We start from the raw sequence: 19,560 nt of genomic DNA, 5'->3' as shown, positions 1-19,560 counted from the left end.
GGGGATGGTAATGTTTTGTGGTGAAGGGGAAAAGGCTCTTTCCCTCAGCACCCAGCTTTCCCATGCTCTGCTATACATCTCTCAGCACCCACCTTTCCCATGCTCTGCTGTACATCTTCTCTCAGCACCCAGCTTTCCCATGCTCTGCTGTACATCTCTCAGCACCCAGCTTTCCCATGCTCTGCTGTACATCTTCTCTCAGCACCCAGCTTTCCCATGCTCTGCTGTACATCTTCTCTCAGCACCCACCTTTCCCATGCTCTGCTGTACATCTTCTCTCAGCACCCAGCTTTCCCATGCTCTGATATGGGAAAGCTGGGTGCTGAGGGTAAGATGTGTAGCAGAGCATGGGGAAGCTGGGTGCCGAGGACAAGATGGATATCAGAACATAGCAAAGCTGGGTGCTGATAGAGGGATTTCAGATCATGGGAAACCTGGGTGCTGTGGGTAAAAGCCAAGTGTCAGCGTCATTATCCTGTACACTGAGTGTCAGTGTCATTATCCCGTACCCTAAGTGTCGGGGTACGTAGAGGGGGGCCCCGGTCCAAATTTCGCATCAGGGCCCATCAAACTCTAGTTACGCCACTGGGCGGAACCTGCCGAAACCAGTGAGATCGTCCGGAGGACTCCCAATTCTCCCCGACAGATGACGTCACAGAGAGGAACTTTCCACATATCTAATTTCTGAAGACCAAAAGATCCCTTTGTTCCCCGTGAGATAAGCTTCAACCAGAGGAGTCTCTGTAGGAGAACACCGGAGCGTGCGACCTTCTTGTGTACGGAAGAGTTCAGAAAGGAAATTGTCAGACGAACGATTGGCCAAACCATGGTTTGATGGACAGGTGTCTGTTGTGTAATTGTGGGCTTCAGTCTTGTTTACTTTTTAGGAGGATTTTGAAGGGAAGTGTCCATATCTCAACCATTAGGGTCCATCTTGGTTTTTTTTAAAGAGAATGTGACATCTAAAAAGTTCTAAAAAAAAAATCTAGCAGGACTTCATAAAAAATCGTAGTTCTGCTGATAGATTATCTGGAAGGCTTTTAGCATTTGATGGACTCTAATGTGTCCTGTTATATAGCCGGCAGTCAATAGTCAAGTTGGCCAACTTTCATCTAACGTGTATGGGAAGCTTGGACGTACGTTGAACAAGTCTAACAATCACCACTCATGGTCCATATTTCCTGCCGTGTCTTCATCGATGGAAGACATTGATCATGAATCACTTGATATCATCTTGTTTTCTAAGTTTTACCCATGTAACTCCCATTATGATCATGAGAATATCTTGGGAGCTTTGTTCCCAGGATCCAGGGTGATGGTCCACACGGATGTGTTAATAGGTAGACTCACCCATTATGTCCATGCTGCTTTTGGCCGACTTGTGTCTTGAAGTGTGTCCAAACAATGGTCTTCACACCTTCCAGGCTGAGGAGGCTTTGATCTCTCCTGGGGAAGTGTGGCCGCTCCTGTTTGGTTTCCTCTCCAGTCTTCACAGGCCACCAGGGCTATCTTGGATCAGTGTAGGACAGATGTCAAGCTGTTCTCCAAAAACCAAGGATCCCTAGAGGTGTAATGTGATGTCGCCTGTATAACAATGGCAGATAAGGGGACACAATGAAGGAACCTGAGGTCACAGAGGAGTCAGAGAGGGGCGGCCGGACCCCTTCACAGGTGTAAATGAAGGCAGGTGCCACATGCACTCTCCTGCCACTAGGACACACTTCCTGGCACATGTCCTCAGAGATAAAAGAATATTCACAACTCAGAGGTCATGAGACATACAATATACTGATATAATACACTGAGCATAAAATATAATGAAGACCATGTAACGTACTATCATATAATGAGCATATAATATTCCATCATATACTGACCATATAATATACTACCATATGCTGACTATATAATATACCACCAAATAATGACCATATAATATACTATTATATACTGACTATATAATATACCACCATATAATGACCATATAATATACTACCATATACAGAGCATAGAATATACCACCATACACTGACCATATAATATAACACCATGCACTGACCATATAATATAGCACCATATACTGACTATATAATATACCACCATATACTGACCATATAATATACCACCATATACTGACCATATAATATACCACCATATAATGACCATATAATATACCACCACATACTGACCATATAATATACCACCATATAATGACCATATAATATACTACCATATACTGACTATATAATATACCACCATATAATGACCATATAATATACTACCATATACTGAGCATAGAATATACCACCATATACTGACTATATAATATACCACCATATACTGACCATATAATATACCACCATATAATGACTATATAATATACCACCATATAATGACCATATAATATACTAACATATACTGACCATATAATATACCACCATATACTGACTATATAATATACCACCACATACTGACCATATAATATACCACCATATAATGACCATATAATATACTACCATATACTGAGCATATAATATACCACCATATACTAAGCATATAATATACCACCATATACTGACCATATAACATACCATCATACACTGACCATATAATATACCATGCACTGACCATATAATATACCACCATATACTGACCATATAACATACCATCATACACTGACCATATAACATACCACCATGCACTGACCATATAATATACCACCATGCACTGACCATATAATATACCACCATATAATGACCATATAATATACTACCATATACTGAGCATATAATATACCACCATATACTAAGCATATAATATACCACCATATACTGACCATATAATATCCCATCATACACTGACCATATAATATACCACCATGCACTGACCATATAATATACCACCATATACTGACCATATAACATACCATCATACACTGACCATATAATATACCACCATACACTGACCATATAATATACCACCATGCACTGACCATATAATATACCACCATGCACTGACCATATAATATCCCATCATACACTGACCATATAATATACCACAATGCACTGACCATATAATATACCATCATACACTGACCATATAATATAACACAATGCACTGACCATATAATATACCACAATGCACTGACCATATAACATACCACCATGCACTGACCATATAATATACCATGCACTGACCATATAATATACCACCATATACTGACCATATAACATACCATCATACACTGACCATATAACATACCACCATGCACTGACCATATAATATACCACCATGCACTGACCATATAATATACCACCATATAATGACCATATAATATACTACCATATACTGAGCATATAATATACCACCATATACTAAGCATATAATATACCACCATATACTGACCATATAATATCCCATCATACACTGACCATATAATATACCACCATGCACTGACCATATAATATACCACCATATACTGACCATATAACATACCATCATACACTGACCATATAATATACCACCATACACTGACCATATAATATACCACCATGCACTGACCATATAATATACCACCATGCACTGACCATATAATATCCCATCATACACTGACCATATAATATACCACAATGCACTGACTATACAATATACCATCATACACTGACCATATAATATCCCACCATGCACTGAGCATATAATATACCACCATGCACTGACCATATAATATCCCATCATACACTGACCATATAATATACCACAATGCACTGACCATATAATATACCACCATGCACTGACCATATAATATACCACCATACACTGACCATATAATATCCCACAATGCACTGACCATATAATATACCACCATATACTGACTATACAATATACCATCATACACTGACCATATAATATCCCATCATACACTGACCATATAATATCCCACCATGCACTGACCATATAATATACCACAATGCACTGACCATATAATATACCACCATGCACTGACCATATAATATCCCACAATGCACTGACCATATAATATACCACCATGCACTGACCATATAATATCCCATCATACACTGACCATATAATATACCACAATGCACTGACCATATAATATACCACCATGCACTGACTATACAATATACCATCATACACTGACCATATAATATACCACAATGCACTGACCATATAATATCCCACCATGCACTGAGCATATAATATACCACCATGCACTGACCATATAATATACCACAATGCACTGACCATATAATATCCCATTATACACTGACCATATAATATCCCACCATGCACTGACCATATAATATCCCATCATACACTGACCATATAATATCCCACCATGCACTGACCATATAATATACCACAATGCACTGAGCATATAATATACCACCATGCACTGACCATATAATATCCCACAATGCACTGAGCATATAATATACCACCATGCACTGACCATATAATATCCCATCATACACTGACCATATAATATCCCACCATACACTGACCATATAATATACCACCATACACTGACCATATAATATACCACCATACACTGACCATATAATATACCACCATGCACTGAGCATATAATATCCCTTCTCAGCCTCCTGCGCTCTCCTCCTCCTCCTCGGCTGTATCTCCTCTGCCTCAGCACTTGTAGCACGTGGCTCTGTGGCGCAATGGATAGCGCATTGGACTTCTAGCTGGTGCAGTCATTCAAAGGTTGTGGGTTCGAGTCCCACCAGAGTCGCTTTTTTTTGCCCTTCTTTTTTCCCCGCGCGGATTCACATTCTCCGTTATTTTATTATTTATTTCATTGTTCTCCATCAAGTCATTGAGAAAAGACAACGGAGGAGCAGCGCCGAGAGCAGAAACCGCTGGAGAAACCGCAGCAGGAGGAGAAACTGAAGTAACCGCAGGACGAGGAGAAATCGCAGGAGGAGGAGAAACTGCAGGCACCGCAGGACAAGGAGAAATCGCAGCAGGACGAGAAACCGCAGGCACCGCAGGACGAGGAGAAATCGCAGCAGGACGAGAAACCGCAGGACGAGCACAAGCCGCAGGACGAGCACAAGCCGCAGGACGAGCACAAGCCGCAGGACGAGCACAAGCCGCAGGACGAGCACAAGCCGCAGGACGAGCACAAGCCGCAGGACGAGCGTGCTCTCCTTGTGTACAGAGCCGCGCGTTTACCAAAGAGAAGGACAGAAAATGATCAGAGAAGATAAAATCATCGGGACCGAAAATGGAACAAGGCTCAGATATAAAGGTGTCAGAGATCAGGGACCGACAGCAGCGGGAGGGATCGGCAGCAGCCGGCACAGGGGGTGAGCAGGGGGAGGGATCCGCAGCAGCCGGCACAGGGGGTGAGCAGGGGGAGGGATCCGCAGCAGCCGGCACAGGGGGTGAGCAGGTGGAGGGGTCGGCAGCAGCCGGCACAAGGGATGAGTGGGAGAGGGATCGGCAGCAGCCGGCACAGGGGGTGAGCAGGGGGAGGGATCGGCAGCAGCCGGCACAGGGGATGAGTGGGAGAGGGATCGGCAGCAGCCGGCACAGGGGGTGAGCAGGGGGAGGGGTCGGAAGCAGCCGGCACAGGGGATGAGTGGGAGAGGGATCGTTAGCAGCCGGCACAGGGGGTGAGCAGGGGGAGGGATCGGCAGCAGCCGGCACAGGGGATGAGTGGGAGAGGGATCGGCAGCAGCCGGAACAGATAGTGAGCAGGGGGAGGAATCGGCAGCAGCCGGCACAGGGGGTGAGTAGGGGGAGGGATCGGCAGCAGCCGGCACAGGGGGTGAGCAGGGGGAGGGATCGGCAGCAGCCGGCACAGAGGGTGAGCAGGGGGAGGGATCGGCAGCAGCCGGCACAGGGGGTGAGCAGGGGGAGGGATCGGCAGCAGCCGGCACAGGGGGTGAGCAGGGGGAGGGATCGGCAGCAGCCGGCACAGGGGATGAGTGGGAGAGGGATCGGCAGCAGCCGGCACAGGGGGTGAGCAGGGGGAGGGATCGGCAGCAGCCGGCACAGGGGTGAGCAGGAGGAGGGATCGGCAGCAGCCGGCACAGGGGGTGAGCAGGGGGAGGGATCGGCAGCAGCCGGCACAGAGGGTGAGCAGGGGGAGGGATCGGCAGCAGCCGGCACAGGGGTGAGCAGGAGGAGGGATCGGCAGCAGCCGGCACAGGGGGTGAGCAGGGGGAGGGATCGGCAGCAGCCGGCACAGAGGGTGAGCAGGGGGAGGGATCGGCAGCAACCGGCACAGGGGGTGAGCATGGGGAGGGATCGGCAGCAGCCGGCACAGGGGGTGAGCATGGGGAGGGATCGGCAGCAGCCGGCACAGGGGGTGAGCAGGGGGAGGAATCGGCAGCAGCCGGCACAGGGGGTGAGCAGGGGGAGGGATCAGCAGCAGCCGGCACAGAGGGTGAGCAGGGGGAGGGATCGGCAGCAGCCGGCACAGAGGATGAGCAGGAGGAGGGATCGGCAGCAGCCGGCACAGGGGGTGAGCAGGGGGAGGGATCGGCAGCAGCCGGCACAGGGGGTGAGCAGGGGGAGGGATCGGCAGCAGCCGGCACAGGGGGTGAGCAGCGGACATAGAGATCACCAAAGGGCGACAGCGAGCGGGGAAACATCTACTGCCCGGACTGTACCCGATCATATCAACCCATGCACTGCCCCACAGGTGCCCACTCCTCCCCATATACTGCCCCACAGGTGCCCACTCCTCCCCATATACTGCCCCACAGGTGCCCACTCCTCCCCATATACTGCCCCACAGGTGCCCACTCCTCCCCATATACTGCCCCACAGGTGCCCACTCCTCCCCATATACTGCCCCACAGGTGCCCACTCCTCCCCATATACTGCCCCACAGGTGCCCACTCCTCCCCATATACTGCCCCACAGGTGCCCACTCCTCCCCATATACTGCCCCACAGGTGCCCACTCCTCCCCATATACTGCCCCACAGGTGCCCACTCCTCCCCATATACTGCCCCACAGGTGCCCACTCCTCCCCATATACTGCCCCACAGGTGCCCACTCCTCCCCATATACTGCCCCACAGGTGCCCACTCCTCCCCATATACTGCCCCACAGGTGCCCACTCCTCCCCATATACTACCCCACAGGTGCCCACTCCTCCCCATATACTGCCCCACAGGTGCCCACTCCTCCCCATATACTGCCCCACAGGTGCCCACTCCTCCCCATATACTGCCCCACAGGTGCCCACTCCTCCCCATATACTGCCCCACAGGTGCCCACTCCTCCCCATATACTGCCCCACAGGTGCCCACTCCTCCCCATATACTGCCCCACAGGTGCCCACTCCTCCCCATATACTGCCCCACAGGTGCCCACTCCTCCCCATATACTGCCCCACAGGTGCCCACTCCTCCCCATATACTACCCCACAGGTGCCCACTCCTCCCCATATACTGCCCCACAGGTGCCCACTCCTCCCCATATACTGCCCCACAGGTGCCCACTCCTCCCCATATACTGCCCCACAGGTGCCCACTCCTCCCCATATACTGCCCCACAGGTGCCCACTCCTCCCCATATACTGCCCCACAGGTGCCCACTCCTCCCCATATACTGCCCCACAGGTGCCCACTCCTCCCCATATACTGCCCCACAGGTGCCCACTCCTCCCCATATACTGCCCCACAGGTGCCCACTCCTCCCCATATACTGCCCCACAGGTGCCCACTCCTCCCCATATACTACCCCACAGGTGCCCACTCCTCCCCATATACTGCCCCACAGGTGCCCACTCCTCCCCATATACTGCCCCACAGGTGCCCACTCCTCCCCATATACTGCCCCACAGGTGCCCACTCCTCCCCATATACTGCCCCACAGGTGCCCACTCCTCCCCATATACTGCCCCACAGGTGCCCACTCCTCCCCATATACTACCCCACAGGTGCCCACTCCTCCCCATATACTGCCCCACAGGTGCCCACTCCTCCCCATATACTGCCCCACAGGTGCCCATTCCTCCCCATATACTGCCCCACAGGTGCCCACTCTTCCCCATATACTGCCCCACAGGTGCCCACTCCTCCCCATATACTGCCCCACAGGTGCCCACTCCTCCCCATATACTGCCCCACAGGTGCCCACTCCTCCCCATATACTGCCCCACAGGTGCCCACTCCTCCCCATATACTGCCCCACAGGTGCCCACTCCTCCCCATATACTGCCCCACAGGTGCCCACTCCTCCCCATATACTGCCCCACAGGTGCCCACTCCTCCCCATATACTACCCCACAGGTGCCCACTCCTCCCCATATACTGCCCCACAGGTGCCCACTCCTCCCCATATACTGCCCCACAGGTGCCCACTCCTCCCCATATACTACCCCACAGGTGCCCACTCCTCCCCATATACTGCCCCACAGGTGCCCACTCCTCCCCATATACTGCCCCACAGGTGCCCACTCCTCCCCATATACTGCCCCACAGGTGCCCACTCCTCCCCATATACTACCCCACAGGTGCCCACTCCTCCCCATATACTGCCCCACAGGTGCCCACTCCTCCCCATATACTGCCCCACAGGTGCCCACTCCTCCCCATATACTGCCCCACAGGTGCCCACTCCTCCCCATATACTGCCCCACAGGTGCCCACTCCTCCCCATATACTGCCCCACAGGTGCCCACTCCTCCCCATATACTGCCCCACAGGTGCCCACTCCTCCCCATATACTGCCCCACAGGTGCCCACTCCTCCCCATATACTGCCCCACAGGTGCCCACTCCTCCCCATATACTGCCCCACAGGTGCCCACTCCTCCCCATATACTACCCCACAGGTGCCCACTCCTCCCCATATACTGCCCCACAGGTGCCCACTCCTCCCCATATACTGCCCCACAGGTGCCCACTCCTCCCCATATACTGCCCCACAGGTGCCCACTCCTCCCCATATACTGCCCCACAGGTGCCCACTCCTCCCCATATACTGCCCCACAGGTGCCCACTCCTCCCCATATACTACCCCACAGGTGCCCACTCCTCCCCATATACTGCCCCACAGGTGCCCACTCCTCCCCATATACTGCCCCACAGGTGCCCATTCCTCCCCATATACTGCCCCACAGGTGCCCACTCCTCCCCATATACTGCCCCACAGGTGCCCACTCTTCCCCATATACTGCCCCACAGGTGCCCACTCCTCCCCATATACTGCCCCACAGGTGCCCACTCCTCCCCATATACTGCCCCACAGGTGCCCACTCCTCCCCATATACTGCCCCACAGGTGCCCACTCCTCCCCATATACTGCCCCACAGGTGCCCACTCCTCCCCATATACTGCCCCACAGGTGCCCACTCCTCCCCATATACTGCCCCACAGGTGCCCACTCCTCCCCATATACTGCCCCACAGGTGCCCACTCCTCCCCATATACTGCCCCACAGGTGCCCACTCCTCCCCATATACTGCCCCACAGGTGCCCACTCCTCCCCATATACTGCCCCACAGGTGCCCACTCCTCCCCATATACTGCCCCACAGGTGCCCACTCCTCCCCATATACTGCCCCACAGGTGCCCACTCCTCCCCATATACTACCCCACAGGTGCCCACTCCTCCCCATATACTGCCCCACAGGTGCCCACTCCTCCCCATATACTGCCCCACAGGTGCCCATTCCTCCCCATATACTGCCCCACAGGTGCCCACTCCTCCCCATATACTGCCCCACAGGTGCCCACTCTTCCCCATATACTGCCCCACAGGTGCCCACTCCTCCCCATATACTGCCCCACAGGTGCCCACTCCTCCCCATATACTGCCCCACAGGTGCCCACTCCTCCCCATATACTGCCCCACAGGTGCCCACTCCTCCCCATATACTACCCCACAGGTGCCCACTCCTCCCCATATACTGCCCCACAGGTGCCCACTCCTCCCCATATACTGCCCCACAGGTGCCCACTCCTCCCCATATACTACCCCACAGGTGCCCACTCCTCCCCATATACTGCCCCACAGGTGCCCACTCCTCCCCATATACTGCCCCACAGGTGCCCATTCCTCCCCATATACTGCCCCACAGGTGCCCACTCCTCCCCATATACTGCCCCACAGGTGCCCACTCTTCCCCATATACTGCCCCACAGGTGCCCACTCCTCCCCATATACTGCCCCACAGGTACCCACTCCTCCCCATATACTGCCCCACAGGTGCCCACTCCTCCCCATATACTGCCCCACAGGTGCCCACTCCTCCCCATATACTGCCCCACAGGTGCCCACTCCTCCCCATATACTGCCCCACAGGTGCCCACTCCTCCCCATATACTGCCCCACAGGTGCCCACTCCTCCCCATATACTGCCCCACAGGTGCCCACTCCTCCCCATATACTGCCCCACAGGTGCCCACTCCTCCCCATATACTGCCCCACAGGTGCCCACTCCTCCCCATATACTGCCCCACAGGTGCCCACTCCTCCCCATATACTGCCCCACAGGTGCCCACTCCTCCCCATATACTACCCCACAGGTGCCCACTCCTCCCCATATACTGCCCCACAGGTGCCCACTCCTCCCCATATACTGCCCCACAGGTGCCCATTCCTCCCCATATACTGCCCCACAGGTGCCCACTCCTCCCCATATACTGCCCCACAGGTGCCCACTCTTCCCCATATACTGCCCCGCAGGTGCCCACTCCTCCCCATATACTGCCCCACAGGTGCCCACTCCTCCCCATATACTGCCCCACAGGTGCCCACTCCTCCCCATATACTGCCCCACAGGTGCCCACTCCTCCCCATATACTGCCCCACAGGTGCCCACTCCTCCCCATATACTGCCCCACAGGTGCCCACTCCTCCCCATATACTGCCCCACAGGTGCCCACTCCTCCCCATATACTGCCCCACAGGTGCCCACTCCTCCCCATATACTGTCCCACAGGTGCCCACTCCTCATATACTGCCCCACAGGTGCCCACTCCTCCCCATATACTGTCCCACAGGTGCCCACTCTTCCCCATATATTGCCCCACAGGTGCCCACTCCTTCCCATATACTGTCCCACAGGTGCCCACTCCTCCCCATATACTGCCCCACAGGTGCCCACTCCTCCCCATATACTGCCCCACAGGTGCCCACTCCTCCCCATATACTGCCCCACAGGTGCCCACTCCTCCCCATATAATGTCCCACAGGTGCCCACTCCTCCCCATATACTGCCCCACAGGTGCCCACTCCTCCCCATATACTGCCCCACAGGTGCCCACTCCTCCCCATATACTGCCCCACAGGTGCCCACTCCTCCCCATATACTGCCCCACAGGTGCCCACTCCTCCCCATATACTGCCCCACAGGTGCCCACTCCTCCCCATATACTGCCCCACAGGTGCCCACTCCTCCCCATATACTGCCCCACAGGTGCCCACTCCTCCCCATATACTACCCCACAGGTGCCCACTCCTCCCCATATACTGCCCCACAGGTGCCCACTCCTCCCCATATACTGCCCCACAGGTGCCCATTCCTCCCCATATACTGCCCCACAGGTGCCCACTCCTCCCCATATACTGCCCCACAGGTGCCCACTCTTCCCCATATACTGCCCCACAGGTGCCCACTCCTCCCCATATACTGCCCCACAGGTGCCCACTCCTCCCCATATACTGCCCCACAGGTGCCCACTCCTCCCCATATACTGCCCCACAGGTGCCCACTCCTCCCCATATACTGCCCCACAGGTGCCCACTCCTCCCCATATACTGCCCCACAGGTGCCCACTCCTCCCCATATACTGCCCCACAGGTGCCCACTCCTCCCCATATACTACCCCACAGGTGCCCACTCCTCCCCATATACTGCCCCACAGGTGCCCACTCCTCCCCATATACTGCCCCACAGGTGCCCATTCCTCCCCATATACTGCCCCACAGGTGCCCACTCCTCCCCATATACTGCCCCACAGGTGCCCACTCCTTCCCCATATACTGCCCCACAGGTGCCCACTCCTCCCCATATACTGCCCCACAGGTGCCCACTCCTCCCCATATACTGCCCCACAGGTGCCCACTCCTCCCCATATACTGCCCCACAGGTGCCCACTCCTCCCCATATACTGCCCCACAGGTGCCCACTCCTCCCCATATACTGCCCCACAGGTGCCCACTCCTCCCCATATACTGCCCCACAGGTGCCCACTCCTCCCCATATACTGCCCCACAGGTGCCCACTCCTCCCCATATACTGCCCCACAGGTGCCCACTCCTCCCCATATACTGCCCCACAGGTGCCCACTCCTCCCCATATACTGCCCCACAGGTGCCCACTCCTCCCCATATACTGCCCCACAGGTGCCCACTCCTCCCCATATACTGCCCCACAGGTGCCCACTCCTCCCCATATACTACCCCACAGGTGCCCACTCCTCCCCATATACTGCCCCACAGGTGCCCACTCCTCCCCATATACTGCCCCACAGGTGCCCACTTCCTCCCCATATACTGCCCCACAGGTGCCCACTCCTCCCCATATACTGCCCCACAGGTGCCCACTCCTCCCCATATACTGCCCCACAGGTGCCCACTCCTCCCCATATACTGCCCCACAGGTGCCCACTCCTCCCCATATACTGCCCACAGGTGCCCACTCCTCCCCATATACTGCCCCACAGGTGCCCACTCCTCCCCATATACTACCCCACAGGTGCCCACTCCTCCCCATATACTGCCCCACAGGTGCCCACTCCTCCCCATATACTGCCCCACAGGTGCCCACTCCTCCCCATATACTACCCCACAGGTGCCCACTCCTCCCCATATACTGCCCCACAGGTGCCCACTCCTCCCCATATACTGCCCCACAGGTGCCCATTCCTCCCCATATACTGCCCCACAGGTGCCCACTCCTCCCCATATACTGCCCCACAGGTGCCCACTCTTCCCCATATACTGCCCCACAGGTGCCCACTCCTCCCCATATACTGCCCCACAGGTGCCCACTCCTCCCCATATACTGCCCCACAGGTGCCCACTCCTCCCCATATACTGCCCCACAGGTGCCCACTCCTCCCCATATACTGCCCCACAGGTGCCCACTCCTCCCCATATACTGCCCCACAGGTGCCCACTCCTCCCCATATACTGCCCCACAGGTGCCCACTCCTCCCCATATACTGCCCCACAGGTGCCCACTCCTCCCCATATACTGCCCCACAGGTGCCCACTCCTCCCCATATACTGCCCCACAGGTGCCCACTCCTCCCCATATACTGCCCCACAGGTGCCCACTCCTCCCCATATACTGCCCCACAGGTGCCCACTCCTCCCCATATACTGCCCCACAGGTGCCCACTCCTCCCCATATACTGCCCCACAGGTGCCCACTCCTCCCCATATACTGCCCCACAGGTGCCCATTCCTCCCCATATACTGCCCCACAGGTGCCCACTCCTCCCCATATACTGCCCCACAGGTGCCCACTCCTTCCCCATATACTGCCCCGCAGGTGCCCACTCCTCCCCATATACTGCCCCACAGGTGCCCACTCCTCCCCATATACTGCCCCACAGGTGCCCACTCCTCCCCATATACTGCCCCACAGGTGCCCACTCCTCCCCATATACTGCCCCACAGGTGCCCACTCCTCCCCATATACTGCCCCACAGGTGCCCACTCCTCCCCATATACTGCCCCACAGGTGCCCACTCCTCCCCATATACTGCCCCACAGGTGCCCACTCCTCCCCATATACTGTCCCACAGGTGCCCACTCCTCATATACTGCCCCACAGGTGCCCACTCCTCCCCATATACTGTCCCACAGGTGCCCACTCTTCCCCATATATTGCCCCACAGGTGCCCACTCCTTCCCATATACTGTCCCACAGGTGCCCACTCCTCCCCATATACTGCCCCACAGGTGCCCACTCCTCCCCATATACTGCCCCACAGGTGCCCACTCCTCCCCATATACTGCCCCACAGGTGCCCACTCCTCCCCATATAATGTCCCACAGGTGCCCACTCCTCCCCATATACTGCCCCACAGGTGCCCACTCCTCCCCATATACTGCCCCACAGGTGCCCACTCCTCCCCATATACTGCCCCACAGGTGCCCACTCCTCCCCATATACTGCCCCACAGGTGCCCACTCCTCCCCATATACTGCCCCACAGGTGCCCACTCCTCCCCATATACTGCCCCACAGGTGCCCACTCCTCCCCATATACTGCCCCACAGGTGCCCACTCCTCCCCATATACTACCCCACAGGTGCCCACTCCTCCCCATATACTGCCCCACAGGTGCCCACTCCTCCCCATATACTGCCCCACAGGTGCCCATTCCTCCCCATATACTGCCCCACAGGTGCCCACTCCTCCCCATATACTGCCCCACAGGTGCCCACTCTTCCCCATATACTGCCCCACAGGTGCCCACTCCTCCCCATATACTGCCCCACAGGTGCCCACTCCTCCCCATATACTGCCCCACAGGTGCCCACTCCTCCCCATATACTGCCCCACAGGTGCCCACTCCTCCCCATATACTGCCCCACAGGTGCCCACTCCTCCCCATATACTGCCCCACAGGTGCCCACTCCTCCCCATATACTGCCCCACAGGTGCCCACTCCTCCCCATATACTGCCCCACAGGTGCCCACTCCTCCCCATATACTGTCCCACAGGTGCCCACTCCTCATATACTGCCCCACAGGTGCCCACTCCTCCCCATATACTGTCCCACAGGTGCCCACTCTTCCCCATATATTGCCCCACAGGTGCCCACTCCTTCCCATATACTGTCCCACAGGTGCCCACTCCTCCCCATTTACTGCCCCACAGGTGCCCACTCCTCCCCATATACTGCCCCACAGGTGCCCACTCCTCCCCATATACTGCCCCACAGGTGCCCACTCCTCCCCATATAATGTCCCACAGGTGCCCACTCCTCCCCATATACTGCCCCACAGGTGCCCACTCCTCCCCATATACTGCCCCACAGGTGCCCACTCCTCCCCATATACTGCCCCACAGGTGCCCACTCCTCCCCATATACTGCCCCACAGGTGCCCACTCCTCCCCATATACTGCCCCACAGGTGCCCACTCCTCCCCATATACTGCCCCACAGGTGCCCACTCCTCCCCATATACTGCCCCACAGGTGCCCACTCCTCCCCATATACTGCCCCACAGGTGCCCACTCCTCCCCATATACTGTCCCACAGGTGCCCACTCCTCATATACTGCCCCACAGGTGCCCACTCCTCCCCATATACTGTCCCACAGGTGCCCACTCTTCCCCATATATTGCCCCACAGGTGCCCACTCCTTCCCATATACTGTCCCACAGGTGCCCACTCCTCCCCATATACTGCCCCACAGGTGCCCACTCCTCCCCATATACTGCCCCACAGGTGCCCACTCCTCCCCATATACTGCCCCACAGGTGCCCACTCCTCCCCATATAATGTCCCACAGGTGCCCACTCCTCCCCATATACTGCCCCACAGGTGCCCACTCCTTCCCATATACTGCCCCACAGGTGCCCACTCCTCCCCATATACTGCCCCACAGGTGCCCACTCCTCCCCATATACTGCCCCACAGGTGCCCACTCCTCCCCATATACTGCCCCACAGGTGCCCACTCCTCCCCATAGACTGCCCCACAGGTGCCCACTCCTCACCATATACTGCCCCACAGGTGCCCACTCTCCCCATATACTGCCCCACAGGTGCCCACTCCTCTTCATATACTGTCCTACAGGTGCCTGCCCACTCCTCCCCATATACTGCCCCACAGGTGCCCACCCCCCCATATTCAATCACCCATTCTTTTCCTCAGCTACCTGTATGATGTCTCTCTGCTCCGCTCAGTTACCTGTATGATGTCTCTCTGCTCCGCTCAGTTACCTGTATGATGTGTCTCTGCTCCCCTCAGTTACCTGTATGATGTGTCTCTGCTCCGCTCAGTTACCTGTATGATGTCTCTCTGCTCCGCTCAGTTACCTGTATGTGTCTCTGCTCCGCTCAGTTACCTGTATGTGTCTCTGCTCCGCTCAGTTACCTGTATGATGTGTCTCTGCTCCACTCAGTTACCTGTATGATGTCTCTCTGCTCCGCTCAGTTACCTGTATGATGTGTCTCTGCTCCGCTCAGTTACCTGTATGTGTCTCTGCTCCGCTCAGTTACCTGTATGATGTGTCTCTGCTCCGCTCAGTTACCTGTATGATGTCTCTCTGCTCCGCTCAGTTACCTGTATGATGTGTCTCTGCTCCGCTCAGTTACCTGTATGATGTGTCTCTGCTCCGCTCAGTTACCTGTATGATGTGTCTCTGCTCCGCTCAGTTACCTGTATGATGTCTCTCTGCTCCGCTCAGTTACCTGTATGATGTCTCTCTGCTCCGCTCAGTTACCTGTATGATGTCTCTCTGCTCCCCTCAGTTACCTGTATGATGTGTCTCTGCTCCGCTCAGTTACCTGTATGATGTCTCTCTGCTCCGCTCAGTTACCTGTATGATGTCTCTCTGCTCCCCTCAGTTACCTGTATGATGTGTCTCTGCTCCGCTCAGTTACCTGTATGATGTCTCTCTGCTCCCCTCAGTTACCTGTATGATGTGTCTCTGCTCCCCTCAGTTACCTGTATGATGTCTCTCTGCTCCCCTCAGTTACCTGTATGATGTGTCTCTGCTCCCCTCAGTTACCTGTATGATGTCTCTCTGCTCCGCTCAGTTACCTGTATGATGTCTCTCTGCTCCCCTCAGTTACCTGTATGATGTCTCTCTGCTCCCCTCAGTTACCTGTATGATGTCTCTCTGCTCCCCTCAGTTACCTGTATGATGTGTCTCTGCTCCCCTCAGTTACCTGTATGATGTCTCTCTGCTCCCCTCAGTTACCTGTATGATGTGTCTCTGCTCCCCTCAGTTACCTGTATGATGTCTCTCTGCTCCCCTCAGTTACCTGTATGATGTGTCTCTGCTCCCCTCAGTTACCTGTATGATGTCTCTCTGCTCCGCTCAGTTACCTGTATGATGTCTCTCTGCTCCGCTCAGTTACCTGTATGATGTCTCTCTGCTCCGCTCAGTTACCTGTATGATGTCTCTCTGCTCCGCTCAGTTACCTGTATGATGTCTCTCTGCTCCGCTCAGTTACTTGTATGATGTCTCTCTGCTCCGCTCAGTTACCTGTATGATGTGTCTCTGCTCCGCTCAGTTACCTGTATGATGTCTCTCTGCTCCGCTCAGTTACCTGTATGATGTCTCTCTGCTCCGCTCAGTTACCTGTATGATGTCTCTCTGCTCCGCTCAGTTACCTGTATGATGTCTCTCTGCTCCGCTCAGTTACCAGTATGATGTCTCTCTGCTCCGCTCAGTTACCTGTATGATGTCTCTCTGCTCCGCTCAGTTACCGGTATGATGTCTCTCTGCTCCGCTCAGTTACCTGTATGATGTCTCTCTGCTCCGCTCAGTTACCTGTATGATGTCTCTCTGCTCCGCTCAGTTACCGGTATGATGTCTCTCTGCTCCGCTCAGTTACCTGTATGATGTCTCTCTGCTCCGCTCAGTTACCGGTATGATGTCTCTCTGCTCCGCTCAGTTACCTGTATGATGTCTCTCTGCTCCGCTCAGTTACCTGTATGATGTGTCTCTGCTCCGCTCAGTTACCTGTATGATGTCTCTCTGCTCCGCTCAGTTACCTGTATGATGTGTCTCTGCTCCGCTCAGTTACCTGTATGGTGTCTGCTCTGTTTCACAGGAGACACTGGGGCATATATAGTTCACAGAAGGAAGCTGGGGGCATATACTTCACAGTAGATGCTGGTGCATATACACAACAGGAGATGCTGAAGCATATACATCACAGTAGGGGGCTTTGGCCATATAGAACACAGATTGGGGACATATATATCACAGGAGGGGACTGGGGCATATACATCACAGGAAACCCTGGGGCGAATACGTCACAAGAGAAGCTGAGGCATATACATCACAGGAGAATCTGGGAGAATATACTTCATAGGAGACTCTGGGGCAGATACATCACAGGAGATGCTGGGGCATAGAGATCACAGAAGACGTTGGGGCATATACTTTATTATAGATTCTGGGGCATATACATTACAGAAGGAAGCTGGGGGCATATACTTTATTATAGATGCTGGGGTAAATACATCACAGGAGATGCTGGGGGAATATACATTACAAGAGAGGCTGGGAGATTATGCACGACAGGAGAGGCTGTGGGCATTTCCATCACTGGTGATGCTGGGGGCATATACATCACAGGAGATGTTGGGGCACATACATCACGGAAGAGGCTGGGGAATATAACAGGAGGGTCTGGGGTCATATACATCACAGGAGATGCTGGGGGCATATACATCACGGAAGAGGCTGGGGAATATATATCACAGGAGGGTCTGGGGGAATATACATTACTGGCGATACTGGTGGCATATACATCACAGGAGATGCTGGGGGCATATATATCACAGGAGATGCTGGGGGCATATATATCATAGTAGGGGCTGGGGAATATACTTCACAGGAGATGCTGGGGGCATATACATCACAGGGGGGCTGGGGAATATATATCACAGGAGATGTTGGGGGCATATACATCATAGTAGGGGCTGGGGAATATACTTCACAGGAGATGCTGGGGGCATATACATCACGGAAGAGGCTGGGGAATATATATCACAGGAGGGTCTGGGGGAATATACATTACTGGTGATACTGGGGGCATATACATCACAGGAGATGCTGGGGGCATATATATCACAGGAGATGCTGGGGGCATATATATCATAGTAGGGGCTGGGGAATATATATCACAGGAGATGCTGGGGGCATATACATCATAGTAGGGGCTGGGGAATATATATCACAGGAGATGCTGGGGGCATATACATAACGGAAGAGGCTGGGGAATATGCATTATAGGAGGGGTTGGGGGCATATAGATCACAGGAGACAATGGAGCAGATGCATGACTGGGGGCACAGACAGCGCTGGGGTCGGTGGAGCCGCCGTATCGCGCACTAACAGCGCTGACAGAGTCCTCACAGTGGCAGTGCCCGGGTATGTGAAGCTGCTGCCCCCCCAGAGCCGCGCTCCCCGGGAATCTGCCGGAGCCGCAGGAAGTGTGACCGCCGGACAGAGGCTGCGCTCCCCGCGCTGTACAGTGTGACTGTATGTGGGGGCGGGGCTACAGGGGGCGGAACTGCCGGGGGACATCTACATTTGGGGGCGTGGTCTAGTCGGGGTATTTAACCCTAGAGCCGGCTCGGTCCAGGTATAGCGGTCGCGATGGTGGACACGGAGGCTTGGCCGTCCCGGAAGGTAGGAGCCGCCGATCCAGCGCTCTCCGGGGGTCGCACGCGATTTCATTCATTTCTATGCCGCCGTCTTGACTGTTCCGTACTCGGTTGGATGCGTCTTGGACCTCTTTGCTTCGCTGCTCCTCCGCTTGTGTCTGTTGTCGTTTCCTAGCGGGCGCAGACCTCAATCATTACATTTCCCGCTGCACCCGGGGCTGCAGGACGCTCTGTTACCGCTGC

At 54.7% G+C, this 19,560-nt stretch overlaps 1 protein-coding gene and 1 non-coding gene across 2 annotated transcripts in view; both read left to right on the top strand.

Annotated features, from left to right (window-relative positions):
- The first annotated feature begins 4,683 nt into the window (after positions 1-4,683).
- TRNAR-UCU (transfer RNA arginine (anticodon UCU)) lies at positions 4,684-4,768 on the top strand. Its single transcript is given in 2 exon segments — positions 4,684-4,720; positions 4,733-4,768. It is a non-coding gene; the product is annotated as a tRNA-Arg (tRNA).
- A 14,528-nt stretch (positions 4,769-19,296) lies between these two features.
- Positions 19,297-19,560, top strand: part of LOC142302116 (transcription factor HES-7-like) — an 89,773-nt gene continuing 89,509 nt past the window's right edge. The window contains exon 1 of the mRNA XM_075343204.1: positions 19,297-19,342. Coding sequence (XP_075199319.1) covers positions 19,310-19,342 — 33 coding nt within the window. The 5' untranslated portion in view covers positions 19,297-19,309. The remainder of the gene's footprint in view (positions 19,343-19,560) is intronic.

This window comes from Anomaloglossus baeobatrachus, chromosome 4 (genome assembly GCF_048569485.1).
Source record: "Anomaloglossus baeobatrachus isolate aAnoBae1 chromosome 4, aAnoBae1.hap1, whole genome shotgun sequence".
Lineage (NCBI taxonomy): Eukaryota > Metazoa > Chordata > Amphibia > Anura > Aromobatidae > Anomaloglossus > Anomaloglossus baeobatrachus.
This window is presented reverse-complemented; position numbering and strand designations above follow the sequence as displayed.